This window comes from Talpa occidentalis, unplaced genomic scaffold, assembly GCF_014898055.3.
Source record: "Talpa occidentalis isolate TD23 unplaced genomic scaffold, MPIMG_talOcc4v2.1 talOcc4.16, whole genome shotgun sequence".
Lineage (NCBI taxonomy): Eukaryota > Metazoa > Chordata > Mammalia > Eulipotyphla > Talpidae > Talpa > Talpa occidentalis.
The window spans coordinates 47,703,905-47,731,533 of NW_023601653.1; the positions used below are offsets into that span (position 1 = coordinate 47,703,905).

A 27,629-nucleotide genomic window follows, 5' to 3' on the forward strand; every position below is an offset into this window, starting at 1 on the left:
CGGGCCCCACCCCTGCGCGGAGCGGCGGCGAGGCACAACAGTTCCCCGAAAGAGGTAACTTTTAATTGGTCTGCCACAAAGAATCACTTATGCCGCGCGGCGGTAATGAGCGGAACCCGACCCCGCGCGCCGGGACGCTATCGGCGGCCGTCACGAGCTGCAATTATGGTGGTGTCGGGCTCCTCGGTCCACACCTCGGGGATCCGGTTACGGGGCTGGCTCCTTTCTGGGGCAGTCATTCAATCCCGCTTTTCACCTTCCCGGGTCCGCGGGCCAGCCCGGTCCAGGGCCTCGGCCCCCGCGCCTCCCGCGCGCAGCGTGGCGGGGCCCCGCCCCTGCGCCCCCGCGTCCTGCCGCCGCCCTGCCCCGGGCAACCAGATCCACTTTCGGGGTACGCCCCTGTCGTTCCACCATGGGGCCCACTGGCATGAGGGTGGGCTCTTCCCTAGTCTGGGCGGCAGGCCGTTGACCTCGCCTTCCCTTCCCCCCGCTGCTGCCCACGGCACCAGGTGGGCAGCGGGGGGTGGGACCCCGCAGCTTCTGCGTAGTAACTGCCCCCCACCCCCCACCCCCACCCCGTCATTCTGGGGATAAGACTGATTGCCTAAAGACGGAGTGAATCTCTTGTAGTGCAAAAGGAGAAGGAGGGGGGTGTTTATGTTTTCAGTCTCCTTAAAGAGAGCACGGGGCAAGCCCCATTCTTTTCCCGCCCACCTGGTCTGGGAGTTTTGTTGCCGCAGCCTTTGCTTTGGGGATCCTGATGAGAAAAACAGCGCCGGGCACTCCCAAGCACGTGGTGCGTGCTCTTCAGCCCCTGCAGCCGCGAGCAGCGTCCGTGCTCGCAGTTCCCGTTTGCGGGGTGAATTCCAGATGACAGGACGCTGGTGAAGAGAGACCAGCCGCTGTCGTTCTTGGTTTGCATTCTTGGAGTCCAGACCGGACTAGCTAATCTTAGCAAAGCCCAGGCGTTCAAAGCCTCCTCCCTCCCACCCCTCAAAGTTGGGATGCGGTCATCTGATGGATCAGAAATAGCCTAAGGAGGGCTACAGTGGAGGTCAACATGGGGGTCCATTTGCCGCTCCTTGAGCCCCAAGGCACATTAAGAGCAGGCTTGGGTTCCAAGTGTATTGTCTGAATGGATTTATCCTCCCGTCCCGGATTGGTGCTAATCCTAACATGTTTTAAAGAATGGAAGGAGATCCTAATTCTAATTCTTCCTCCTTTTGCTCCTCCCCCACAGCTGCATTTTGGGAGCCTTGCTGTTTGTAGATTGTAATTTATGTGGGTAGAATTTTCTGCATATTTCCTGGATTTTAGCCATTAGCTGTATTTAACAAATCCCAGAACTCCTAGAGGAAGGCAGAAAAAAGACCTCTGTTCCCTTTGCTGGAGGGAGACCCTCCTAGTCTCACCCCTCTGTCTTTCAGACCTGGAATTTCACTGCTTCCTATTCCCACTCCAATGTGCCCCATTCCCCATCAACAGGACTTCACTTTCCTAGATAAGTGAAAAAAATATAGTGTTGTAGCTTGCCCCCACCTTCATTGCTGGGTCAGGGTTTCCACCAGGGAACAGACAGCACAGTGCAAGGCACGCAGTTGGTGTTGAGTACATGGACTAATGAATGATGTTTTAGAAAATAATTTTTAAGTTCTCTATGTTCAGTCATCGGAGCCCATATTCTTCAGCATTTGAATGATGTCAAGTTGACTGCCACCTCTTTCTCTCTTTTCTTGCTCCCTACCCGCTCCCTCACTGCGCCCTCTGCTTCTGCCCTGCCCTGGGCCCAGAGGAGGCTGGCAGCTGCGAGCAGCATGGGCGCAGGTATAATGATAAGGATGTGTGGAAACCCGAGCCCTGCCGGATCTGTGTCTGTGACACTGGGACTGTCCTCTGCGACGACATAATCTGTGAAGACACGAAAGACTGCCTCAGCCCTGAGATCCCCTTCGGAGAGTGCTGCCCCATCTGCCCAACTGACCTCTCCACTGCCAGTGGTCGTAATTTATTTATTTCCTGTTCCACATAAATAAATTACTTGCAGGTGCGGCGAATGCCATCTCATGGATGCTGGTCACCGCTGCAAAGTGGAGGGGCTGGCTATCCATGAGACCCTTGCAGCTGAGGGAAAGGAAAGGCCACTTCTCGATTGTGGGTTGAAACTGCCTGAACCTGAGATATTAGAGGGTTCTTTCTCACCTCCAAATAAATAAATAAACAAAATGCTTCCAAGGCATATGGAAGGACAGCTGTGATTCCATGAAAGTACCCTCTTTGGAATCCTCCTTGCCAGTGACTGCAGCCTCAGTGGAGATCAGATGCTCTGTCTGGCCAAACCACAGGTTAATTCCTCTTGTGTTACCCACACCTTGTCTTTTGTGTAGAGGAACTCCAACTATGTGGCCATCAGTCATCAGTGTAGTGAAATCTCTGCCCAACAGCAGCCAGGAAGAGAGCAGGCTTCTTGTTTGAGATGTGGAACAGAAGTGGCAGTTTTTTTGTCCTTACCTCTGTTGGAGTTGACTGCCAATGAAGAAGCCAGTAACCTGGAGAAGGGGGAGCAGGTGCTGGGAGTTCTAATGGTGAAGGGTGGAGATGGCACTGGCACAGAGCACTGTGCCTGCACTCTGGGGGGAGGAGGGGTTACTATTAATTCCCAGCTAGAACCAGGCTGGTGGGTGATATGTATGCAGGTGACATCTCCCCAGCACTCAGACACTGGCCCTGTCTTCCAAAGAGTGGGCGCTAGTGCTTGTCAGGGCCTCTTGGGTGGCGCTCACTATTCCCTCGTGCTCAGCAGAGGACAGATGAAAGGGAAACGAGAAGTTGCCTTTCCTTAACACTTCACCAAAACAGAAGCTGCTTTGGGAAGCTGCTTTTATGGTCCAAATTCCCAGATCATTTCTGAGGGGGCCTACGTGAGTGAAGTGTTGATTACCTTTATGATTTTGCTGCCACAGAGGGGGGAGGGGTTACTGATTTGGGATGGCACTGACTGCAATGCCCTCTGTAACTCCTGTGCCCTGCTGTGGTCTTTTGTTTTCTCTTTTGTGCTTGCTTCAAGGAGAGCCAGCTCAAACGTAAGATCTTTCTAACTAACTCTTCTTCTGGGAGGGCTTGGGATGTGGGAAGGTCTTCCTATCTAGCGGGGGAAAGAAGAGACAGAAACTTCTTTCTGTCAACTTGCTCCTTTTTTCTTGTTGACTGATTCAATCTTGGGCTCTTCATTTTCTCTTCGCACCACCCTGCTCCATTCTTTTGCATGCCAGCTGCCTTTGGAATAGTAAAGGCCGGGTCAGCTCCATTTCTCATGGGACCTCAGCAACCCCAGGACCCCAGTAACCCTAACACCCCAACAGATGTTCAGTGGAGTAATAGGAAGCTGCCTTCTTCCTTGGCTGTGTCCCTTTCTTTGTTTGATCCTTTAAACAATGTTTGAGTGACAAGAGTACGTTCCTATCCACCACATGAATCTTACATTCTCTGTTTTTTATCTATTTTCAGGGCAACCAGGACCAAAGGTGAGGGGCTTTTTGGTTTGTTGCTTTTGCTTTTATATTCCCTTCTTTAGAGCAGGGCTGTGCTTCAGAGAGCACCTGCATGCTGGGACTTGGTGTACTGCTGGGCTCGATCTTGAGAATATCTTATGTTTCAGGGACAGAAAGGAGAACCTGGAGACATCAAGGATGTAAGTACAAGTCCTCACATCGCATCTGCCCCTCTAACTGGGTTGTTTTCTTGGATTCCCCTCTGAGTTGCCAACCTGTGGATTCCTCTCTTCCTTTCTCTTGCAGATTGTAGGACCCAAAGGACCCCCTGGGCCACAGGTAAGAAAGAGAGCGTGCCATCCCTTCATCCCTTTCTTGAAGTACTGATGCGCAGACCCTGGGCTTTGCTGTCATCTCAACATTTTCTTCACCTTCAGGGACCTGCAGGTGAACAAGGACCCAGAGGTGACCGTGGTGATAAGGGTGAAAAAGTGAGTAGAGAAACAGTGCTTGCTGGCTCTTGGGGACTCTTAGGTTGTCAACCCCGACCCCTCCCCAGTGCATGTGACCATTTCCTCAAGGGCAACCTACGGACAAATGGTTTTTGCATAAACACTGCTTCACATCGGTGCCTTTTCCCCTTTTTGCCCAGGGTGCCCCTGGACCTCGTGGCAGAGATGGAGAGCCTGGGACCCCTGGAAATCCTGGCCCTCCTGGTCCTCCTGGTCCTCCCGGTCCCCCTGGTCTCGGTGGAGTAAGTATCCTTATGTCCCCTTCTTTCGGGCTGTCCCTGGGATTGTGGCTTCTAAATTGCTATTCACACCACCTGGCTGGAGTCCACAGCCTCCTGCAGTGTGTACACAGGCTGTCCATGGGCTTCTCCGCCGGGCCTGTAATTTAGTGGAATCACATACTAGCATGAGGCTATGTAAAGAAGGTCTTCAGTTACCTGGCTCCCTGGCGTCTGTACTGTGTGGTTGGTTCTTGGGAGTGGGCGTGGGGGTGGGGGAGAGGATGACTGGGCATTTGTAGTTCTCTGGAAGGAGAGTGACCACTGTCCTTGGGAAGACATTTCTTCTCGGTCCTTGCCAAGCACATTCCGAGCAACTATTCATTCCCATGAAAGAGTCCCACTGAGTGAAGGTGTGTGGCTGGAGTTGTTTTTTGGACTCCAACCAATCAGAAAATTATATTATTGCTGTGTTTTCACAGGTTTGCCATTTTGATGTGTGCTCTGTTTCAAATTTTTAAACTTAAATGGCTCACAGATGCCCAATACATCCCTCGCTAAAATATTTCAAGACTGTTGATTTTAATCTTTAGCTAGGTATTAAGTTTTAGAAAATAAAAGAAAGTCATCTTTAAAAAGTGGTATTTTAGTTGTACTTATCAATATATGTTACAGGTATTTAATCCTTTAGAATTAAAAACCAGATGAAAAGCGAGTAAATGATACTCCTCCAAATAACACTTCATCCTCCAGGGAAATGATTGTGCCTCTGTTCACCCAGTAACATATTTCTAAATATATTTTTCAGGTATCGTTGGTAACTCTGATTAGTGCTTGGTTAATTTCCAGCAGTTCGAGCTTAACTAAATTGAGTTTTTAATCCAGATATAGTTTCCCTAACCAAGTAGGCAGAACCTTGGACCTCTCAAACTCCTAATGTCGTTGGGCTTGTTTGCAGAACTTTGCTGCCCAGATGGCTGGAGGATTTGATGAGAAGGCTGGTGGTGCCCAGATGGGAGTAATGCAAGGACCCATGGTAAGAAAAGACCAGTTCTTCGCAGCCAGAATGGCAGGAATGGCCTTTAGCGGAGCCAGCTAGTCTGACAGCCTCACTCTATAGATAATTACTTAAAGCAGTTTTTCGCCATTGGTGCGTAGTCTCCCATTTAGTTTGCCCAGATCATTTGGCTTTGCAGGGCAATGGATGCCAGTGTTAATGATGCATAGGAGTTACTAAGAAGAATGGGAGTGGAAAGATGCATCTAGGCTCGTCTATTGGAAGGCCAGTTGTTATTGCTCTTGGAATGAGAACTGAAGAATGCAGACAGCAGTCACTGTTCTCCAGCATCCACAAAACTTCCAGCAGGAAACCTCAGCCCTGTAGCCCCAACTTGGCACATGCTAAATGAAATTCAGACTTTAGTAAACATGGCTGCTGGCCAGGAGAAAGCCAGGCCAGCTTCTCTGTCCAAATGGTGTCTATAAATAAAATAGATTATTGTATGGGGAGTGGGCAGTGAGAGGGAGCAGCCTCAGTAGGCCCCCTACCCACAGTCCCTCCTTGACCTTTGTCTGGCTTTTAGCTGGAGAAGGTGGCTTATTGGAGGCTGTGGGTGTAGCATTTCCAGTCAACCCTTTTTCCTTTTCTGTTCCAATGCAGGGCCCCATGGGACCCCGAGGACCTCCAGGCCCTGCTGGTGCTCCCGTAAGTACTGGCTCTGTCCTCTCGGTGGTAGTACAGATGTACCCAAGCTCTCTGATGTCAGCTCGTGGGGGTCAACCTGGTGTCCTTGCTTTACTTTTTAGGGACCTCAAGGATTTCAAGGCAACCCTGGTGAACCAGGGGAACCTGGTGTCTCTGTGAGTATCTTGAGGGCTTTGCCCTCCAGCTGGGGTACCTTCATTGATGCGCCACTTACACCCTAGTACTGTCGCCTTCCTGGTTCTCCCCAGTACTTTCCTGTGGTGGAGGGCCCAAAGCAAATCAGGATGTCACCTGACTGAGAAGCAGATATGGCAAGGAGGCCAGGAACCCTGTTGTAGCAGTTCTCTTTCTGGGTCCCCCTGGCTGTGCTATCTCTGCCTCCACTATGATCTGCTCATACCTTTGTTCTTTCACCTCAAAGTGGGCCTTTCCAGTCTTTCTTCTTTACATGGAGCACTCTTCTAAAAACTACACTTCCAAAGTTTTATCCACTGATTTGGTGTCCTTATTAGCCTCCAACAATCTCTTTAACTCTCTCTCTCTCTCTTTTTTAAAAGATTTATTTATTTATGCACACAAGAACTGGGGTATAGGCCAGAAGTGAGGGGGGTGAGAGGAGTCACCAGAGACAGAGTGGGGAACAGAACAGGCAGACTGACTGAAATCCACTGCTGAGGGGAGCAGCGGGCGAGTCAGCGGGAGAGGTCTGCTGTGCCATGTGGGTAGCTCCCTGGGCGGGGATTGAACTCGTGCTGCAGTGGCTGCAGATAGTTTCATAGGTTGTGTCTTAACCCCTTGCACCACCAGGAAGCCCTCTTAAACTCTCTTACTTTGTCTGTAGGGTCCCATGGGTCCCCGTGGTCCTCCTGGCCCCCCTGGAAAACCTGGTGATGATGTGAGTATATATGAGTGGTCAAGTGAGTGGTCACCCATTTGAAAGGGCCTGGAGAGGGTGCATGCTGGGAGATGCTGGGGGTTCTGGGGGCTGCCAGGGAGGGGTAAGCTTAGGCAGGCAGGCACAGACTGTCTACCAGTTATGTTCCCACTTGCAGTTTAGCTCATAACTGCTCTGGGAACTGATTTGAACCTAGTGGGAAAGAAAATAATTAAAATATCATTAGCTCCAGGAAGGGAAGTTGAAAAATGAGAGAAGGAAGAAGGAAAACACAGGGGGAAAGATGTAGGGAAGGAAAAACAAGGAAACACGCAGCAGCCCAACAGTATCTTAATTTCAAATGACTTGGGAAGCTTAGCCTGAGTCAGGATGTGTACAAGGATGAGGCAGAGTTGGCTCTCGAATTATCCTTGTGAATCACATTAGATGCTAAGGACTTTTGAGATTAGCGTGCTCGCCCAGGCAGCAGAGGCTAAGAGAGGGAGAGCAGGCCCAGCAGGAAGGCTGGAGGCAGCTGGGGAAAGAGAACTTGCAAATGCAACTGTGGTGACTCAGGGAAGTCTGGCATCTGAAGGAGAGGAGGTGGGTGGGTAGGCAGGTGGGCAAATGCCTGGAGGTCTGCAAGGAGAGATGCTTTTCTGCAGTGTGCCACCCATGCTAACATGTCTTCTGAGGCAGCTGAAGTACATATTTCGCCCTTCAGGGTGAAGCTGGAAAACCTGGAAAGTCTGGTGAAAGAGGCCCTCCCGGCCCTCAGGTAAAGCCCACTATAGAGGTGCCCTCCTGGAGTCAAAACAGCCAGCCCGTCCAGTTCTTAGCTCGCTCCTGAAACAAAATCCCAGCAGTCCTACAGATATCACACCTTGTCATGTTTGTGACCCTAGCACCTACCTCCGGGGAGACTGGCCATCATTACTTATGTCCACCTTGCTTAGGATGGGCCTGGCACAGTGGGGCACCTGGGAATTACTGACTGAGCTGGCCACAGGCTGGGCTTCCCGCTGAGGCCCTGGGACACTGGCTCCGAGGGCTCCGAGGGCTCTGAGGGCTCCGAGCAGCCCAGGGCTGCCTTTGCCCACTTCTGCTCTGTGCCCTGAACCTCATCTTTGGATTTCAGGGTGCTCGAGGCTTCCCAGGAACTCCAGGTCTTCCTGGTGTCAAAGGTCACAGAGTAAGTACTACGGGTGAGGGCTTGGGTCGGGGGGAAGAATTGCCAGGGACCGGAGGGAGGAGGGTGGGGAGTAAAGCATTTTGGGACATGTATGTTCCTTCTTGTTCTGGCTCCCTGGAAGTGTGATTGAGTGTTTTCTCTTGTCCCCTAGGGTTACCCAGGCCTGGATGGCGCTAAGGGAGAAGCTGGTGCTCCGGGAGTGAAGGTGAGACCCTGGAAGCGAGGGAGGACCTCTTCTTTCCAGTCAGGGAGATGCTGTTGATCTTAGTGGAGTGAGGACATGAGAATGACCCTGGCTGGGAGCCCTGGGAAGACAGGCTGCCATCAGATGGGTGAAGGGAGATGGGGGAACTTCCCCTCACAGAACTGACATTTGGGGGTGTCAGTGCTAGTTAAGATGACCAGAACTTCAACTTCTTCCTTTGGAGTTTTCTGGGGTCTGGCAGTAGGGCGCCAGGCCCTGACCCTGTGCTCTTTTTTCCAGGGCGAGAGTGGTGCTCCTGGTGAGAATGGTGCTCCGGGCCCCATGGTGAGTATGGACACACCCCCGTGCACCTCCAGAAACCCTTCAGACTTCTAAATCCTAATAGATAATTCTGATACAAAAGCAAGTAGCTCTTCACTGTTGTAGCTTTCATCTGTTATGAGCAAAAAGGAAAATTATTAAATATATGATTTGTTTGAGATTTTTACCAGCACTTCCTTGAAATAGACCTGTTGATACACTTAAAGTGTGCTTCCATTGAGAAAAATTCTATTGATTTTGGGGAGCTCATCTATGACAAGAAATAAAACATGCCTGTGGCAAAACCCCTGAGAGGTAGCACCAGGAGCATCTGTATGTTTCTGGACACAGAAACCTCTGGTGTGATATGAGGAGGCCTGGAAGGAGGGGCACCCCACCCATGCCTCCTGGGAGTGTGCAGGTCCCCTCCTCTCCATGTCTACGAGGAGAAGAGATGAATGGAATGGAGTGTCTTTAAGTCAACTCATTCCTGTGTTTTCTGGTGAACAGGGTCCCCGTGGCCTGCCTGGTGAGAGAGGACGGACTGGCCCTGCTGGTGCTGCAGTGAGTAATTGACAAGGCCAAAGGTCACCATTTGCCCAGCACTTTAGACTTCACAAGACACTTTCATGTTGAATTATTTTGCTTGACCCTCAAAACAGCCCCACAAGGGGTAGACCATCCCCTCAGGATTCATTCTGAGTGTGCCTGTCACAACTTCCCAGGAGGAGTCTGCACTGTCCAAGAAGTGACAGGGAGGGTGGGCTAGTGAAGGCAGGACTCTAAACCAGGACAGATTATTCAGTTCACCCCCTCAATAGCCCGCTCCTCAGTCAATCCAGTTTCATCTTATGGCCAGACTTGAATTGGCTGTCGTTCTGCACTGCTTTCTGGTTTCTCAGATGAAGCCCTAGAAAAGTGAAACAGTCTAGCATTAACATGCAGAGCCTTTGTACTGACTCTGCTGCTGCTTCCAATGCTGGCAGCCCTTCCTGTGTTTAGTACCTTCCTGTGTTTAGTACCTTCAATGCTTGTCCCGTCTTCCTCAAGTACTGTGAGGCAGATTCCATCATTCACTCCATTTTAGAGAAGAAGAAACTGAGGCACAGAAAGGTTAACTAGCTTAAGACAGACAATGCTTTTGCAGCCTCACACTCAGGTAGCCTCTTATTCAAGTGGGAAATGAAGTACAGGAATTTGCAGCTGGTGTTCAGTTCCCATCCCTCTGCCATGGTGCCCAGGTAGATGCTTGGTCAGTGAGGGCAGTGGTGGTGCCGTGTATAAAAAGATGCTTTCTGTTGACCTTACACTCTAGCCAGGGGTACCCAAGCTAGCTCTGGGCCCTCTTCACAGGACCTTGCAGGGCTGGCCAAAGTGAATCGGCTTCACTAGTAACTGCTGTCAGATAATGTGTTTTTTTGGTAGAAATCTCCCTCAAAAACAGATCAGTGAAACCATAAGCAGGCTTGACCCCCATTTGTCAGCCAGAGCTGAAGTGGCTTTTCCCTGGATTTCTTTGTGTGAGTGGACTAGAGTGAGCCAGGCCCTCCAGGAACCCCCTACTTCTGCAGATTAGCAGGACCCTGGCCTGTGGCTGGGTGCCAGGGTGGCTGTACCCCATGAGGAGCAAAGATGAGCTGCATCCCCTGTCTGGTTCACCTTCCCACCTGGGCACAGCAGGCCCTGCGTCTTGCTTCCTTGTTTGTTCCTGCCCTCACGGCAGTCAGGCTGGCAGGGAGTTCATAGAATTGGCGTAGATGGTTGACAACGCCTCACAGTTGCCGGTATGGGCCTGGTGTCAAGGCTGGGCCAGGACGGGCCTGGCTGGCCTCTGCCTGCTGCAGTCACATGCCCCTTATGCAGACTGTGTCCCCTCCCCAGCCTTGCTGCAGGGAGAGCCTCCATGCCAGCCCAGCCCAGCCTCTCTGAGCATCACCGTCCCCTGTGATTAGCCTGGCCTCAGGCCTTTCCTCTGGCCAGTTCTGGTCGTAGGGTGCTCCAAAGCTACTAGAAGTTGCCAGGCCAGCCCAGAGGGGCTCTGGCCAGTGTTGAGGCTTTGTCTCATCTCTGACAATTTTTTTCTGTTTAAGTCTTCTTTTACTTTCCCTTTTAATGCCAATCTGAACAGTCTTCATCAGGAGAAATAGACCATAGGCAGAAAGAAAATTGGAATTTTACTTAAAACACAAACCCCCTGAAAGTGTCTCTCTTCTTCAGCTTCTGAGAGGCGGAGGCAGAGATGGGCAGGCAGGCTGGGCTCAGCTGGGGGAGGTCCCTTGTGGCTGCTTTGGTCCCTTGCCAAGGATCAGGTGCCAGGACCAGCTCCGCCTAGCTCAGTGGTGCCCAGTGTTTGGGTAAAAGTTCCCTGGGCCTTAATAGGCCTTGAGAGAGAAACAGGGTAATCCTCACCACAAACTCAGGGGGAAAAAAATCCCTCGAGGAGCAAGTCCCGTAGATAATGAGGTGGCAGCCTGGCCTTCCTGTGTGAAGGAGTCCTAGGCACTCACGCTCAGACGTGGTCCTCAGGCGTGCCTAGTGCCCTGTCCCCATCAGAGTCCTTCCTAGGCCAGCAGTGAACATCCTGTGGGAATATTTGTTTTTCTTAGGTCTGGTTGTCCAGGGGTGGGGAGCTAGAGCACAGAGGCAGCCTGGACTTAAACAAGGGGTGGCCACTCAACCCATACTGAAGAGTAACCAGGTCTCGGGAGACATCACTAAGCCGTGAGAGCTCCCCTCACCTGAGCAGGCAGGGAGAACTGAGTCAGGGTTGCTTGATAATTTCATTTTCCTTTGTCCCAATTCGCTAAGTCTTTAAATGATAACTCAGACTTGTAGTTGGGCATGTTTGAGATTTACTAAAACTGTTTAAGCCAAGAACAAGTCCACTGCCATACTTAGCCCTGTTCCTGCAGCCACTGTGGAGGGGCTCTGAGGCCACTCCCCCACCCCCCGGGGCTGCCCCACAGCTCACCCCTCGCCAGCCTCATGCTCAGGTCCAGGGCATGTGGGCAGGTAGGGACTGAATTTGTGGGCACCTTAATAAAGCAGCTCGTTTCTCCTAACAGGGTGCCCGGGGCAATGACGGTCAACCAGGCCCTGCAGGGCCTCCGGTAAGTTCCTTCGTGCCCTGGCAGACTGTCCTTGAATCCCACTCGCAGGCAGCTCTGCAGTGGAACCTCAGCAGCACCGTGGCTTCTGCTGCAAATGAGGAATAATTCCTCTCACTTGAGCATGTTGATATCAAGCTTTGAAGCTAAAGCTCATTTTTCCCACTCGCCTTTTTGGCAGTATTTTTCAGGAGGGATGTGTAGGGAGGGAGGGTAAGGGTCCTCTGCTGTCACCATGAGTCGTGTCCCAAACTCACTCTGCTTGTGAAGTTAGACCTGGGGACGCGGGCGACAAGTTCCATCCAGGGACTGACAGCCACAGTGGATGTGAGCAAAGTCAGTACTGATGTGGGAAGGAGTGTGAGGTGTTGGGGTGACTCTGGGTGCTAGAGAAATCGGTGCCCAGAAATGGCACTCACCTCTCCATCCCTTTCTTCCTCCAGGGTCCTGTTGGTCCTGCTGGGGGACCTGGCTTCCCTGGAGCTCCTGGTGCCAAGGTGCGTGCCCCGATGGGTCAGGTTGGGGGCTCTTTCCTATAATCCTAGCTGATTGCCCCCTGACCACCTTGCCCTTTGGAGTGTCTCCTACCCCCTCCACCCTGCCCCCTCCCACCCACTGGTGCTTTCCATGGAGGCAAAGGAAAAAAATGTTAGGCTTTTCACAAAGTCATCACCAGCAGGAAGGAAAATTAAGATGGTGTGGTAAAAAGCTGGAGGTCCAGTTACAATTTCAGAGTGGGGAAAGGCAGAAAAAATGAAGAGACACAGGACTGCAGGGAGGGACCAGAACATCAGGATGGAAGGGAAGAAAGCCAAGCTAAGAAGGCTCTAGACTCTGAAGCCTGTTGGAAGGAAGCAGGCATGGGCTAGGAGGAGGTTCCTTGCTTCCCTCTTGCACCCTCAATTTCTGCTGTATGAGGGGGTTGGCTCTTCCAGGCCACGTTAATTGAGTTCTTCCAAGGATTAATAATAGAGGCCAGTGGGAGGCCAGCCAACTCAGGGAAAGGCCCCCCTCTGCCCAGTGCGCATGTCCCTGGGAATTCTCTCCAGGGCAGCCAGGAGATGAATGCAGAGGCCTCTGGCATCAGGTTGCTTTTCCCCTCCTGGGGGTTTCCATGGCAACCAGACAGTGTCTGAGGCCCCAGAGTTGGTGAAGGAGACCATTGTGAAGAGGGACAGTGGAAGGTGAGGGGGCTTGACCTTTAGAAAATAATAATTACCAAAGTGAAGCAAGAATGTTCTGAGAAGAAACCCGAGGCGGCTCTGCCCTCTCTCCAGGTCAGCAGCCCTCCCCAGGGACTCTGCTGTCCATGGAGCCTAGATGGAAGCCAGTTGTAGCTTTCAGGAAAATGAAAGTAAACGCCGAGGCCGTGGGGGTGGGGTGGGGGGCGCTGCCAGACACTGAGGAGAATCAGGCTGCTGTCTGAGAAGGAAAGGTGGAGTCAGGGCACGGGTCCCAGCTCGCACACCCTGGCTTTCTGGCTAACTTCACATGGCCCAGGCCGGAGCTGGATGGTGTCCGTCCATCCAGCCGGCTGCTGGTGCCCTGGGCTAAGATGCCGGAGGGCCTCCATTTTCTCAGTAAAAGGAAAAAATAGGTGGAGATGGGAAGATAGAGGTGCCTGCCCATCTCAGCTGGGCAACCATCCTCATCCCACGAGGGTGGGCTGGCAGGGTCTCTCTGCACAGACTTTGTGATCGGTGCTGACAGGACCAGCCTATGGCTTGTCCCTGTGGATTTGCTTGAGGTGATTTTTTTTTTTAAGATTTATGCATACAAGAACTGGGGTACAGGCCAGAGGTGCAGGGGGTAAGAGGATTCACCAGAGACAGAGTGGGGAGCAGAACAGGCAGATTGACAGAAATACACCGTTGAGGGGAGCAGCAGGTGAGCCAGGAGAGGTCTGCTGCGCCACGTGGGTAGCTCCCTGGCCGGGGATCGAACTCATGATGCAGAGGCTGTGGATAGTCTCACAGTGCTGTGCTTAATCCCTTGCGCCAACAGGGAAACCCTGCTTGAGGTGATTTACGGTAGAGAGGGGATGGAGAGTGGAGTCGTCAGGTAGGGGGCCGCAGGTTGTCAAGGGACCCCGTGGGGAGATTGGTGATCACCTGCAGGGTGGGTGTGTAAGCCTGCATGGGCCCTGCTGTGCGGACCTGTGAGAGGTTCACATTCCATGTTCTTCTCACTCCATCCCCGTTGCATGTCTCTGCCCAGGGTGAAGCTGGCCCTACCGGTGCTCGTGGTCCTGAAGGTGCTCAAGGTCCCCGGGGTGAACCTGGAACTCCTGGATCCCCTGGGCCAGCCGGTGCCTCTGTAAGTGCAGCTTTGCTCTTCCCGAGGGTCTGTGGTCTCTGGCCCTGGCAATTTGCTACGTGCTTAACTATGAGGGATGTGGAGCCCCGTCACCAAATCTTCATGCCATCTTTCGCCCCACCCCTGCACTGACCATTAGAGGCAGCTCTCCCTTTGTCCTCTCCCTGCATCGCAGCAGGGCTGTGCCCAGAATGGACAGTGGCTGCCCCTGGAGCTGGGGCACAGGAACACTGGGAGGTGGCCAGGTTTTGTTCTTTGCTGCTTATTTTATAATGACTCCATTCTTGTTTTTAGGGTAACCCTGGAGCTGACGGAATTCCTGGAGCCAAAGGATCTGCTGTGAGTATTGCCTCTGGACTTGCTCCTTTAGGTGAGGTCAGTCCTTCCTCACCCTCTGCTGATATGTCTACCTCTGCTCACTCTGACAGGGTGCTCCTGGCATCGCTGGTGCACCTGGCTTCCCCGGACCCCGTGGTCCCCCTGGTCCTCAAGGAGCAACTGGTCCTCTAGGCCCGAAAGGTCAGACGGTAAGAGGCCAGAGTTAACTGCAAGACCCACTGGCTCTCCTGGAGTCAACACCCACATCTTGCCTTCACTCACACCAGTCTCCTCCACTGGCACTGGGTGGAGGAGGTGGGGGCAGGGTGTGTGGAAAGAACCCAGTGTGAGGACCTGCCTCTCTTTTGTTAAGGGCGAGCCTGGTATTGCTGGCTTCAAAGGTGAACAAGGACCCAAGGGAGAACCTGTGAGTATCTCTTCTTCAGCCCTTGTCTTTCTCTGCTGCTACTTGTGCATCTCCTCCGCAGTCCCACCCCCTAATCCGGGGCCTGTCAGGTTATGGCCAGAGAAGGGGACAAAATGGGGGAGGACCCTCCTTTCTTAGTGTTAACCAGTTTAAACTTTACCCTTTCTCTCTTCCTGCTGGGCCACTTCTGCTCTCCCCAAGTGCCCCAGTCCTGAAAGTTAAGGCCACTTTCTGCTCAAGTTCTAAGACCAGGTGAATATGCACTTTTTCTCTTTTGTACTGGGTTTCAGGGCGCTGCAGGCCCCCAAGGAGCCCCTGGTCCTGCTGGCGAAGAAGGCAAAAGAGGTGCTCGTGGTGAGCCTGGCGGTGCTGGACCTATTGGTCCCCCCGGAGAGAGAGTAAGTGTGTAGCGGGGGCCCCTCACCTCAATGTGCAAATCAAGTCCTGAGGCTCTGTGTCTCACCATGTCCTGTGGCCTTCTTGGAGTTCATACTCCTCCTTTCTCCACTCACTGCCTTAGAGATAGGATCCCTTCTTATTTGTCTCCCCATCTCCAGGATGACATAAAATGGTTTGAGCTCCTTCCCAGAAAGATCCTCAGAGTTAATATCTCAGGTTGTTGCAGGCCCAATCTATTGCTCCACAGAAATTGTGGTTATGGGGAAAGCATCTGGTTGGGATCCCTGCAGCCATGGTGGGGTCAGGGACTATTCTAATGCCCTGCTTCTTCCCCACTTCTCCTTAGGGTGCTCCTGGCAACCGGGGTTTCCCAGGCCAAGATGGTCTGGCAGGTCCCAAGGTGAGTAGGGAAGGGGCTGGGTCCCTTCCTATATTCCTCATCAAATGGCTCCCACTGACTCCCTGTCTTCTCTTGTGTAGGGAGCCCCTGGAGAACGTGGGCCCAGCGGCCTTGCTGGCCCCAAGGGAGCTAATGGCGACCCTGGTCGTCCCGGAGAGCCTGGCCTTCCTGGAGCCCGGGTGAGTAGTGCAGCCACCTTTGTCCTGGGTTTCAGACTCTAAGCAGACAGACCCCTCAGACCCTTCCCTGTCTGTCCGCTCCAACCCTGTGCTGCCAGGGTTGGGCTCCTGGGGCTGCTCTGATAACCATCTTCCTCTCTCTTCTGAACAAAGGGTCTCACTGGGCGCCCTGGTGATGCTGGTCCTCAAGGCAAAGTTGGTCCTTCTGTAAGTCCAATATCTGGGGTTGTTGGGAGGGATGGGGGATTCTCTTCGAGGGGAGGGGAAAAGAGGAGTTGGGGGATAAGCTTGTGAATTTTGGGAACTGGGGAGAAAGATAGATGGTGGGTATCAGGGCACAGGTGTGGTCTGTGCAGGGCCTATGAACTCTGAAATGTCACCTGCCTTGTACATTTGGGTCCTTCCTTGGGGGAAGACAAAGCCTAGAATCGCTTTCAGGGGCAAAACTTCTAACTTTGTCGTTGATGGGTTCAGTGTGTGACATGGCTGCTGGTGTCACCTCGGCCAGTCTCCGGCCTGCACCCTGTCCTGCCTTGCCACACGGGAGGCACACGGTGGCTGCTTGATGATGGATGTGGTCCCTGTGTCCATGTTCTGAGAATAGCGTCCTCTCTTCTAGGGAGCCCCTGGTGAAGATGGGCGCCCTGGACCTCCAGGCCCTCAGGGGGCTCGTGGGCAGCCTGGTGTCATGGGTTTCCCTGGTCCCAAAGGTGCCAATGTAAGTAATTAGCTGCCCCTCCATCTCCTTCCACAGGGTGCTGCCTGCCTCCCTGGCCCCTGGGGAGAGGGCTGGCCCTCCCGAGGGCAGTGATGAGCAGGAGGCCAGGCTCCGTGGCAGGAGAGCTCCTGACCTGGGGAAGCCCAGGTTCCTTACAGCCCTGGCATGGTTCCTGGGGCAGTCCTGTCAGTTCACACCTCTGAGTGTAAGAGAGGTGCTGACACTGGCTGTAGTTTTTGCTGCCGGTCAGGCCATGGCTCCAAACCCAGTCTGCTAGGACGGAATTTCTAGCCAGACCCTCCACCTCATGATCTTGCTGCACTTTTTCCTTCAGGGTGAGCCTGGCAAAGCTGGTGAGAAGGGACTGGCCGGTGCTCCTGGCCTGAGAGTAAGTACCCTTCCCACCGCCCACACCTGGGTGTCGGCTGTGCGCCTGTCGGGGGGGTGGGGGCTGTCTCCATGGCATGACCCTGGGGTTCCCAGTCAGTGGTGAGGGGTCTTGTGCTTGTTCTGGACCCCTCAGGAGTTGCTATTAGCAGCAACTAATGGGGAAGGCTCCCTCACTGAGAAAGACTGAGGGAAAAGGAGGGGGCCAGGAAAGAAAGGAAGGGAGAGAACTGGAGTTCAGGCGGGGGATTGTGGCAGTCTGGGCCACAACGAATGCCTGCCCAGCCGGGGACTCTGTGAATAGAAGAAAAGTCATCATAGCACATTTCTCTCTCTCCTCTAGGGTCTTCCTGGCAAAGATGGTGAGACTGGTGCTGCCGGACCTCCTGGGCCCGCTGTAAGTACCAACAGCCTCTTCAGGTAGCCCTGTGGGCAGAGGCTCAAGAGGTGGAGGCAGGGGGACCTCAGGGCCACGCAATGATGGGTGTGGATCTGGACTGACCCATGACACCAGGCCCACCCTGAGCCAAGGGAGGGGTCCCAGGAGGCGGTGTGGACCCCAGATTTGGTGGTCAGGGGTGCAGCATTAGTGCATGAAAAGCAAGGTGTGCATGCACCTGGATTGGACAGTGCAGGCAGGTATCCGGCCCACTCTCCCTCTGGGTCCCTCCAGCTAGGCCCTCAGGTTCCCTGGAGCACTGGCTCACCTGCTTTATTTTCCTCCACAGGGACCTGCTGGCGAACGAGGCGAGCAGGGTGCTCCTGGACCATCTGGGTTCCAGGTAGGTGGCTGGACCTCAGTCCCTGCCCACCCCAGGGCTCTCTGGGGCAGCAGCAGGTGCTTGAGCGAAGGGCCCATTTTAACATGGGCCAGGGAAATGGGGTTTCCCAGCACCCCTGGTGTTCTTTGTTGCTGCCTTTTGCGTCTGCCCTCTGCCAGGCGGCAGCAGACTCACTCTCTGGCTAACACACATTACTTTGGCTTCTAGGGACTTCCTGGCCCTCCTGGTCCCCCAGGTGAAGGTGGAAAACCAGGTGACCAGGTGAGTACAGGGCTCTCTGAACTTGCGCAGGAAGGTCTCCGATGCACAAGGAGTTCTCCATGGATGGAACCTGATTCAGCCCCCAGTGGGAGGGGCATGTATCCGGGGGTCCTGGACATCAGAGCCTCTGCTCTCTCTCACTGTCTTCTTTGCTCCCCAGGGTGTTCCTGGCGAAGCTGGAGCACCTGGCCTTGTTGGTCCCAGGGTGAGTATCCTGTGGGTCACATCTGGGAGGTCTCCTTGGCCTGCTCCCCTGTGCGGTTCTGCCGACGCCTCCCAGCAGTGCAGCTGCCCTGGATGCTGGGGCTCCCCTCTGTCCCCCACCCCCTGATTCTCCTTGGGTTCCCAGGATTCTCCCGTCTCTCTGGCCTGATTGCTCCTTGGTGTCTGTTACAGGGTGAACGTGGTTTCCCAGGTGAACGTGGCTCTCCTGGTGCCCAGGGCCTCCAGGGTTCCCGTGGCCTCCCTGGCACTCCTGGAACTGATGGTCCCAAAGTAAGTGAGGCTGGACCTGCTGGCAGGACTCCTCGGCACAGTCCAGGGAGGCCCTGCTGGGCAGGGAGGAGGCCCAGGAGGAGTGAAGACTAGAAGGAGGGAGGAATGGAAGATGAGACAGAAGGAAAGGGGCTTTGGGGGACCAGGATCCCTGCAGGGTGCTGTCACCATAGACTCCCACTCTCCCTCCCAGGGTGCATCTGGTCCAGCTGGGCCCCCTGGGGCTCAGGGCCCTCCAGGTCTGCAGGGGATGCCTGGTGAAAGGGGAGCAGCTGGTATCGCCGGACCCAAAGGAGACAGGGTAAGTATAAGGTGGAAGGTGCCTCTTGGCTTAACTGCATTAATCAGTTTTCTCCACCCCACTGTCCCCCCACAGTGCTGGAGGTGAGGTTCCCAGTTACTCTTTCCTTGAGGGACTTGGAGACTCCTTTCTAGAGCTCTCTTTTTCCCCTTCATTTAATTATGTATTATGTTGTATTGGGGTGAGGTTAGTTTGCAGTGTGGTATATGATCAGAGGCACAGGTGCCCTCCTCAGGCTGTCGGTCAGTGACACACTCTCGCTGCTTGCCCTTGTCATGCTCCCCTTAGGCCTGACCACTCAGCCTTTGAGCACAGAGATCCCTCTTGGAAGGGTGTGGGCTCCCCTGGAGAACTCCCTGAGTTCTCACCCAGCCAGGGGTCAGCTGCATTGGCAAAGGGGGTCTTTGAGTGCCCCCCTGAAATAACCTGCTTTACTTCACCCCACAGGGCGATGTTGGTGAGAAAGGCCCCGAGGGAGCCCCCGGAAAGGATGGTGGACGAGTAAGTGGAGGCTGGTTGCAGGTCCCTGGGCACTGAGGCGGGGACAGAGGCAGGGGACTCTATCAGCCTCCAGCCCTGCGCTCTGGGAGAGGGGCAGTATCTAGGAGTGGTCCCTGGTCCTGTCTCAGTTGTGTGGACTGGACAACTGCAGGGACTTTCCTGTCAAACTGAGGCCCCCTGGTGAGAGGGGTCCTGGGGAGCCATGGGAGGATGCTCAAAGGTTCATTGGGTGTGGGCCCTCAGAGTTCTTGCTGGGCTCCACGGTCCCTGGTGTGACTCTGTGCCTCACTTAGCACTCCTCTCTCTTCAGGGTCTGACTGGTCCCATTGGCCCCCCTGGCCCAGCCGGTGCCAATGGAGAGAAGGTGAGTCTTGGCTCCTCCTCTTTCTCTCTGTCTCTCCTCCCCCACTGAGCCACCTCCTCCTTTTTTGCCAAAGACTGCTATTTCTTCTCCACACCACTTCACCCTCCTGCCTACCAGGGGCTCACAGGGTAAGGGTGGGGGTCTTCTTGGCCCCATGAGTAGAGCCATTGGGCTGACCTTCCAGCAAAGGCCTGATGCAGGTGCACGTGTGGGCTGAGCCACAAGGAACGAACAAGCTATGGAAAGAGATGGGATACAGAGCCCCCAGCCATTGCTCTTGAGGGGCCCCACTCTGACCCTGCCTCCCTCATTCATGGCTCTTGTCCCTCCTCCCCCCCTTAGGGAGAAGTCGGACCTCCTGGTCCTGCAGGAACAGCTGGAGCTCGTGGCGCCCCGGTGAGTGTCTGCTTCCTGAGCCTGCTTCTGTCCCCGGGCCCCTGGGGGCCTTCTTGGCCTGACCCTGCTGGCTCTGACACTGGCCCCTCCCTGTCTCTGGGTCTGGGTTGGGGAGAGAGATGAGAAAGAAAAGGGGAGGCGTGCCACCCCAATAATAGGGTTGGAATGGAGGTCTTTTGGGTCGCCAGATTCTCTGACCAAGAGGGGCTTTCTGGCCTGGCCGCCTTTAAGCAAGACTGAGCTTCTCAAAGGCTACCCTTGGAAACCTTCTCTCAAGGTCACCATGCAGGGGGCTGGCCGGGCCAGCAGGGCTCTGGGCTCGCAGGAGGGAGCCGTAGCATGCAAGAGCAGGGCCTGACCTCTCTCGGGCTCCCTTATCTCACAGGGTGAGCGTGGAGAGACTGGACCCCCCGGACCTGCTGGATTTGCTGGTCCCCCCGTAAGTATCTCTGTATCCCCCACTCCCACCTCTGCACTCAGGCCAGCCTCTCACCTGGCACCCAAGGGCACCTTGCAGCCTGTTGGGGAGTGAGCGACAAGATTTAAAGAGAAGGGACATAGTTTCTCCTCTCCTCCTTCCACACCTTCACAGCAGGGTGACAAACCTTTCTTATGTCTAGCTTCTTCTCTCATGTGAGGCCCAGGGTGGATGCGTACCATACATGCTCACACAGACTTAGACATACACACACTCACAGCCTCCGGCCCCTCTGGAGCCTCGGACTCATCCATTTCCTCCTTCTTGGGACAGGGAGCTGACGGCCAACCTGGTGCCAAGGGCGAGCAAGGCGAGGCAGGCCAGAAAGGCGATGCTGGTGCCCCAGGTCCTCAGGGTCCCTCCGGAGCTCCTGGGCCTCAGGTGAGGAGAGCTGAGCTACGGGCAGGATGAGGGCCCCTGTGGACTGGACAGTTTGAAAATGGCTCAGAAGCTTGGGGACACGCCCCTGGGTTTAGGGCCCTCCATCTAGCAGTCCAGAGCCTGCAACTGTAGCTGCCACAGCGGGAGAGACTGCAGGAAGGAGAAATTTAGTTAAATTGGCTTTTGTTATCTTGTGTGTGTGTGGCGGGGGTCAGGGGTTGGAGGCAAGGGGGCAAAAACAGTGTCTCAAGGACGGACAGCCAGGACAAAATAGCCTGTGCCCTGGCCAGGCTGGGCCTGGGGGGCAGGACACAGGAGCCCTGCCTGTCTGCTCTGCGTGTGCTGAGGGGCTTCTCTTCGCAAGATCGCCTAGAATTCTCTCCTAGAACACAGGTCTCCTGTTGGCTATGGTGATGGACCTGCCTCTCCAAGATGAGATTTTAGTGCCAAGAAACTCATCTTGGTAGCTCTCAGGAGCGCACTGTGGGGTTACACAGGCCTTCCTCTGGACTCACTGTCTTCCTCTTTCCTCCCCAGGGTCCCACTGGTGTGACTGGGCCTAAGGGAGCCCGAGGTGCTCAGGGTCCCCCGGTAAGTAAGGCGTGTTCTCATGGCTACCCATGTGGGGTGCAGGGGGCTTGAGGGCCACAACTTCTCCCCTGAGCCCCTGCCTCACGATGAAGACCTGGCCACAGACTCAGCCACGTGCCGGGATTTATCCCACCTCCTTTCTCAGTCCTGCTTTGGCCCCAGCCCGAGCCCATCAGGGCAGATGGCGAGGGCTCCAGGGCTCCAGCCGGCGCAGCCCCTTCCTCAGCTCCCCAGAGCACGGGTGCCCCCGCCAGCACCCCTGGTGGGAATGGGAAGCAGAGGAGCAGCTGCCCAACCCCTAACCACACCCAGCTCCACCCTTTGTCCCTCTTCAGCAACCCTCAGCCCTTCACCCCTTTCCACACCAGCGTGATTCCACACATTTGATTCTTGGGGCTCCTGAGGGCCTGAGGTATTCAGGGCCTCTTCTCTTCTCACACAGGGAGCCACTGGATTCCCTGGAGCTGCCGGCCGTGTCGGACCGCCAGGGTCTAATGTAAGTGACACTCCTGACTTGGCTTGTTCCTGCTTTACTCCTGGCCTGGGAGGTGCAGGCAGAGGCGGGAGAGGATGCACCAGTCTCCACAATAGAGCTCCAGCCCTCTCCCACCCCTTTTACCTCTTCTCACTCCTGGGAGGGCTTGTCCCCCTGTGGACAGCTGGGGACCAGGACTGTGACCCGCTGCTGGCCATGGTCCGCCTCCCGTGCTGACTCCCAGCTCCGCGGCGAGCATGGGGCTACACCGTTGCCTTCATCATGGACACCCATTTCTTGAGCACATTGTGTGTTCCTGGCCCACTTGTGGACACCTTGCCCTCAGGGAGTTTGCTGTGGAGGGAACAGAGCTGATGAGGCTGCTGGCCACTCACCTGGCCACCTGCAAAGGGCCAGTCAGAGTAGCACGGTTCTAGCTGTTCCAGGAGGCAGGAGGGATCCCAAGTAGGTCAGAAAGAGCAAAGCATGTGGGGTTGTAGAAGCCAGTGCTGGCTGCCGAGGGTGATGATATGGGAGGAAAGATGGGGGTAAAGCTACCCTCATTGTGAAGGGTCTAGGTAGTAGCCCCTAGGGGGGAGCCACTGTCCCTGCGGCCCGACAGCTTTAGCAGCCTGGATGGATGGGGAAGGAGAGGTGAGTTCTCACTTCCTACATTTGCTCCTTTTAGGGCAACCCTGGCCCCCCTGGCCCACCTGGTCCTTCTGGAAAAGATGGCCCCAAAGGTGCTCGAGGAGACAGTGGACCCCCTGGCCGAGCTGGTGACCCTGGTCTCCAAGGTCCTGCTGGAGCCCCTGGCGAGAAGGGAGAGCCTGGAGATGACGGTCCCTCAGTAAGTCTCTCATCAGGCCCTGGCCAGCTCAGGGTCAAGGTGGCTTCTGAGCTCACTGGGCAGAGTGGGAGGGAGCAAGGCTGTGGGCATTCAGGGAGGGGGGCCGGTGCAGAGGGAAGTACACTCCGAGGGCACTGACTCCCCGGAGTCCAGCCGGCCTCAGGCCGGCCACCCGTGTCCGTCCTCATTCCCCATCTCTCCTCTGCTAGGGTCCTGATGGTCCTCCAGGTCCCCAGGGTCTGGCTGGGCAGAGGGGCATCGTTGGACTGCCTGGGCAGCGTGGTGAGAGAGGATTCCCCGGATTGCCAGGCCCCTCGGTGAGTGATGGGGGCCTCCTCCTCTAGGTGATCCCGGCCCAGCCTGGCTTTGGCAGAGCTCTTCCCTCTTCACTTTTGGGGCACTTGCCCGCCTTCTGCAGAAGCTGCACCACACCCCAAGGCTTCTCTCCACTTGGTACCCTCAGAACCAACCCATCACCAGCTTTTCCCTGGAAGGGATGAGTGGAACCTGGGCGGGGGTACTTGGGGTGCACATTCACTGACCTTGTCATTATCCCTCAGGGCGAGCCTGGTAAACAGGGGGCTCCTGGTTCATCTGGAGACCGAGGTCCCCCTGGCCCCGTGGGTCCTCCTGGCCTGACTGGTCCTGCCGGTGAACCTGGACGAGAGGTGAGCAGTGGCCCCACCATGGAGTGGCCCTTCCTGGGGAGGGGAGCCCTTGATCTCTGTGCCAGCAGTCAGGCCACATCCTGGTTCTCTGGAGAAGGGAATGACAGGGTGGGTCGGTAGGCCCATCTGCCTGGGTGCAATGGGAGAGCCGCAATGGGCAAAATAGGGGCACAGACACTACGACCTGGTGAATGGGGAGGGAGTCAGAGGAAGCTCCATGAGAAAATTTTGACTCCAAAGCTGTTGGATGAAAGGGAGCCAACCTAGGACTTCTGAGGCAGGAGATGGGTGGGTCAGTCCTCATTGTGTCTTGTTTCCTTGCACAGGGAAGCCCTGGCGCTGATGGCCCCCCTGGAAGAGATGGTGCAGCTGGAGTGAAGGTGAATATCTGGGGTCTTTGTGTGTGGTGGGGTAGAGAGGATACCCCCTAAGGTCTGCAGGTTGGGGGCAGAGGCTTATCTCACTTTGGAAGGACCTTCTCGCCATGCCTCTGACAGAACACTCTTTCTGAGCCTGAGACCTCTTCCCTGACAGGGTGATCGTGGTGAGACTGGTCCCCTGGGTGCTCCTGGAGCTCCTGGGCCCCCTGGCTCTCCTGGCCCCGCTGGCCCAACTGGCAAGCAGGGAGACCGAGGAGAAGCTGTGAGTATCCTTTTTTTTTTTTTTTAAAGATTTATTTATTTATGCATACAAGAACTGGGGTACAGGCCAGAGGTGTAGGGGGTGAGAGGATTCACCAGAGACAGAGTGGGGAACAGAACAGGCTGATGAAATACACTGCTGAGGGGAGCAGTGGGCGAGACAGGAGAGGTCTGCTGCGCCATGTGGGTAGCTCCTTGGCTGGCTGGGGATCGAACTCATGCTGCAGTTGCTGCGGATAGCTTCACAGTGCTGTGTTTAACCCCACTGTGCTTAACTCCCACTAGGGAGGCTCATGTGAGTATCCTTAATTCAGTAAAAACTGGAAGTGAGGAGAGCTGCCAAGCGAGCTAGGAGTCTTCCCCCTTGTGCCTCTTGCCTGGAGGCGCCCCTGGTCCAGGCAGTGCCCTGCTCAGAGCAGGTGCCCGAGGGCCCTCTCTGCCCCTGCTCTTTTCTGACACAGCTTGCTCTCTCTCCTCATAGGGCGCACAAGGCCCCATGGGACCCTCCGGACCCGCTGGAGCCCGGGGCATCCCAGTGAGTATCTGAGTGTCCTGTGCTGGGTCCCCACGCGCAAGCATGGGGGCAGACACACTGTGGGAGCTGACTCCTGGCTCGGGTGAGGCCAGCAGGGGACGCCTGCTGTGGGCAGAGCTGCCCAACCCATGTCTGTTTGTCTCGTTCCCAGGGTCCTCAAGGTCCCCGAGGTGACAAAGGAGAAGCTGGAGAGGCCGGCGAGAGGGGACTGAAGGGACACCGTGGTTTCACGGGTCTGCAGGGTCTGCCTGGTCCCCCTGTGAGTGTTGCTGCCTGTACTGCTGCAGGAGGCCCCCTGCCCAGAGCCCACTTGAGTTTCCTCTGCTGCTAAGATATCTTGGCATCACCCTAAAAAATTTCTGGGACTTTGTCAGGGTTGGAGGGAGGAGTAAATGGAAAGGAAACGAAAGTGGCACATGCATCTGCTCCCCCACCTCCCAAGATGTAGAATATACATATTTAAGAAAGGCCCCCACTTCCTGGAGATGGAGCCTGCTCTGTGCCGAGCTCCGACCTTTGCTCTTCCTTCTACGCAGGGTCCCTCTGGAGATCAAGGTGCTTCTGGTCCCGCCGGTCCTTCTGGCCCTAGAGTAAGTGGGTGTGAGTGGGATGGAGACAGGTTGCTTACCAGGTGCTCTGACAGTGGGGAGACATCGCTGCTTGTGGGAAGCCCTGGACTTGGGCACCTCCCTCAGCAGCAGAGGTGGGCCCGGCCTGGTGTGACCATGGCCAGAAAAGTGCCCGGGATCATGGGGGAGGAACATGAAAGCAGCCCTTGGCTGCCAGCAGACTCCCCAGAAATGGTGTTTGCCAGGAGAAGCTTGGGGGCCTGGTTCCCTGAGAAATGTGAGCAGTGGGGGGCAGGGGACTAGTGTTGTCAGGGCGGCCAGCTGCCCAGCCCAGCTCCTCACTGACCTCCCCAGTGTTGACGGCTCTTTTCTCACCACCTCTCTCCTGTCTACAGGGTCCTCCCGGCCCCGTTGGGCCCTCTGGCAAAGATGGTGCTAATGGAATCCCTGGCCCCATTGGCCCTCCTGGCCCCCGTGGACGTTCAGGCGAAACTGGCCCCGCTGTAAGTGTCCTGGTTCCTTCCCTGCTGTTGTGATGTCCATAGCATCCGGGAGACTTGAGCCCCCTGGTGCTGGGGTCCTCGATCAGGGCATCAGCCTGCGGTTCATGATTATGCTATCCTTTATCCTGGGGTTCCCCTGGGCTTTGGAGGCCCCATGACTGTTGTTGGGAAACAGAAGAGAGGGGCTGATGAAGGAGGGGGAAGGTGCTTGGGTTTTCTCTGTCTGAGCTGCTGCACGCCCCCCCCACCCACACGGGACCAGGGAGAAGACCTGCTAGTGCATTTGAGCAGATGGGGGTGGACGCAGGAGGGACATCTTTCCACAGTTCCCGCCTGATTTCTCTGTTTCCTGTCATAGGGTCCTCCTGGAAATCCTGGACCCCCTGGCCCTCCAGGTCCCCCTGGCCCTGGCATTGACATGTCTGCCTTTGCTGGCTTGGGCCAGAGGGAGAAGGGCCCCGACCCGCTGCAGTATATGCGGGCAGACCAGGCAGGCGGCACCCTGAGGCAGCACGATGCCGAGGTAGACGCCACGCTCAAGTCCCTCAATAACCAGATCGAGAGCATCCGCAGCCCTGAGGGCTCCCGCAAGAACCCTGCTCGCACCTGCCGGGACCTGCAGCTCTGTCACCCTGAATGGAAGAGCGGTGAGCTTGGGGGCCAGGATTCCCCACCCCAGCCTTTCAGACCTCAGTAGCAGACAGGGCAGAGCCAGCCCCAGAAGCTTTTAGCGGCTCCTCAATGTCCCAACAAAGACGTCGCTGCCCCGGCTCCCATCCTGCCATGGCGATGGGTCAGAGCCGACTGCAGGATGGAGAGCCACCCACCAGGCAGGCCCTGCCCCTGCCCTTTTCCCTTGTGCCCCTGCCCAGCACGTGGCGTGGCCCATCCAGGTCTCCTCTTCCTGGGCCCCTCACCCTCCCTATCATGAGGCCACTGTGGCCGCAGGCCTGCCCTGCGCCTCCTGGCGTCTGTCTTTCCCAGGGAGGCCTGCCCCACTAGGGAGTCTATGCCCAACTGACTCTGCGGGGCGTGGCCTCTCCCCCTGCAGGAGACTACTGGATTGACCCCAACCAGGGCTGCACATTAGATGCCATGAAGGTTTTTTGCAACATGGAGACTGGTGAGACCTGCGTCTACCCCAACCCGGCTAGTGTTCCCAAGAAGAACTGGTGGAACAGCAAGAGCAAAGACAGGAAACATATCTGGTTTGGAGAAACCATCAATGGTGGCTTCCACGTGAGTATTGGTCGCACTAAGCCAGGGGTAGCTCCCGAAATCTTCCTCTTCTTTCTCTCTGGAAATTTTCAGTATCTTGCCCACATTATCACCAGTTTTCTCTGGGACTTAAGAGGATAGCAAGAGGAAGAATAGTGTTTTTTTTCCCCCATTTAGAGATGGAGGAAGAGGTCTTTTCTTCCCTAGAAGGGAAAATGCCCCCCAGCTCCCTGCTCCCCTCTGCGCCCTGGACACTCGCAGCCCCTGTAGCCCTCCCACCAAGTGCCCCCCTGGGCCTCATGCCTACGCTCTCTGCCCTGACAGTTTAGCTATGGGGATGACAACCTGGCTCCCAACACTGCCAACGTCCAGATGACCTTCCTGCGACTTCTGTCCACGGAGGGCTCCCAGAACATCACCTACCACTGCAAGAACAGCATTGCCTACATGGACGAGGCAGCTGGCAACCTCAAGAAGGCCCTGCTCATCCAGGGCTCTAATGACGTAGAGATCCGGGCCGAGGGCAACAGCAGGTTCACGTATACTGTCCTGAGGGATGGCTGCACGGTGAGTTGGGCTGACTCAGGAAATGAGCTCAGTAAATGAGCGGCCTGGGGCTCAGGCAGGCATTTTAGTGATGGTGTCATCAGAGGTGTTTGAGGGATGATAAGACATAGAGAGTGATGGGTGACAGACAGGTGCATGCTTTTCTCCACTCCCTGGAGGAGGGGAAATTAAGAACTTGCCCAGCCTGTCTAGTGACTCTTGTGGGAGAGTTCACTTAATGCATATGGCTTACAGGATGGTCACGGGTGGGGGCTCACTGTGGGCACTCACTGTGGGGTGGGGGAAGGAGGGAAAAGGGAGGGTGTAGG

The 27,629-nt window shown here is 55.4% G+C and overlaps 1 protein-coding gene across 1 annotated transcript in view; it reads left to right on the forward strand.

Annotated features, from left to right (window-relative positions):
• Positions 1–27,629, forward strand: part of COL2A1 (collagen type II alpha 1 chain) — a 30,944-nt gene that overhangs the window by 2,567 nt on the left and 748 nt on the right. Inside the window, exons 2-53 of the mRNA XM_037514156.1 lie at positions 1,791–1,997; positions 3,505–3,521; positions 3,656–3,688; positions 3,795–3,827; positions 3,926–3,979; positions 4,141–4,242; positions 5,177–5,254; positions 5,879–5,923; positions 6,025–6,078; positions 6,765–6,818; positions 7,522–7,575; positions 7,936–7,989; positions 8,141–8,194; positions 8,474–8,518; positions 9,005–9,058; positions 11,560–11,604; positions 12,045–12,098; positions 13,819–13,917; positions 14,212–14,256; positions 14,346–14,444; positions 14,609–14,662; positions 14,953–15,060; positions 15,408–15,461; positions 15,542–15,640; positions 15,794–15,847; positions 16,260–16,358; positions 16,693–16,746; positions 17,089–17,142; positions 17,474–17,527; positions 17,735–17,788; positions 17,949–17,993; positions 18,185–18,283; positions 18,477–18,584; positions 19,032–19,085; positions 19,396–19,449; positions 19,792–19,845; positions 20,231–20,284; positions 20,597–20,704; positions 21,242–21,295; positions 21,738–21,791; positions 22,459–22,620; positions 22,830–22,937; positions 23,181–23,288; positions 23,615–23,668; positions 23,823–23,930; positions 24,411–24,464; positions 24,616–24,723; positions 25,001–25,054; positions 25,429–25,536; positions 25,895–26,183; positions 26,588–26,775; positions 27,079–27,321. Coding sequence (XP_037370053.1) covers positions 1,791–1,997; positions 3,505–3,521; positions 3,656–3,688; positions 3,795–3,827; positions 3,926–3,979; positions 4,141–4,242; positions 5,177–5,254; positions 5,879–5,923; positions 6,025–6,078; positions 6,765–6,818; positions 7,522–7,575; positions 7,936–7,989; positions 8,141–8,194; positions 8,474–8,518; positions 9,005–9,058; positions 11,560–11,604; positions 12,045–12,098; positions 13,819–13,917; positions 14,212–14,256; positions 14,346–14,444; positions 14,609–14,662; positions 14,953–15,060; positions 15,408–15,461; positions 15,542–15,640; positions 15,794–15,847; positions 16,260–16,358; positions 16,693–16,746; positions 17,089–17,142; positions 17,474–17,527; positions 17,735–17,788; positions 17,949–17,993; positions 18,185–18,283; positions 18,477–18,584; positions 19,032–19,085; positions 19,396–19,449; positions 19,792–19,845; positions 20,231–20,284; positions 20,597–20,704; positions 21,242–21,295; positions 21,738–21,791; positions 22,459–22,620; positions 22,830–22,937; positions 23,181–23,288; positions 23,615–23,668; positions 23,823–23,930; positions 24,411–24,464; positions 24,616–24,723; positions 25,001–25,054; positions 25,429–25,536; positions 25,895–26,183; positions 26,588–26,775; positions 27,079–27,321 — 4,232 coding nt within the window. The remainder of the gene's footprint in view (positions 1–1,790; positions 1,998–3,504; positions 3,522–3,655; positions 3,689–3,794; positions 3,828–3,925; positions 3,980–4,140; positions 4,243–5,176; positions 5,255–5,878; positions 5,924–6,024; positions 6,079–6,764; positions 6,819–7,521; positions 7,576–7,935; positions 7,990–8,140; positions 8,195–8,473; positions 8,519–9,004; positions 9,059–11,559; positions 11,605–12,044; positions 12,099–13,818; positions 13,918–14,211; positions 14,257–14,345; positions 14,445–14,608; positions 14,663–14,952; positions 15,061–15,407; positions 15,462–15,541; positions 15,641–15,793; positions 15,848–16,259; positions 16,359–16,692; positions 16,747–17,088; positions 17,143–17,473; positions 17,528–17,734; positions 17,789–17,948; positions 17,994–18,184; positions 18,284–18,476; positions 18,585–19,031; positions 19,086–19,395; positions 19,450–19,791; positions 19,846–20,230; positions 20,285–20,596; positions 20,705–21,241; positions 21,296–21,737; positions 21,792–22,458; positions 22,621–22,829; positions 22,938–23,180; positions 23,289–23,614; positions 23,669–23,822; positions 23,931–24,410; positions 24,465–24,615; positions 24,724–25,000; positions 25,055–25,428; positions 25,537–25,894; positions 26,184–26,587; positions 26,776–27,078; positions 27,322–27,629) is intronic.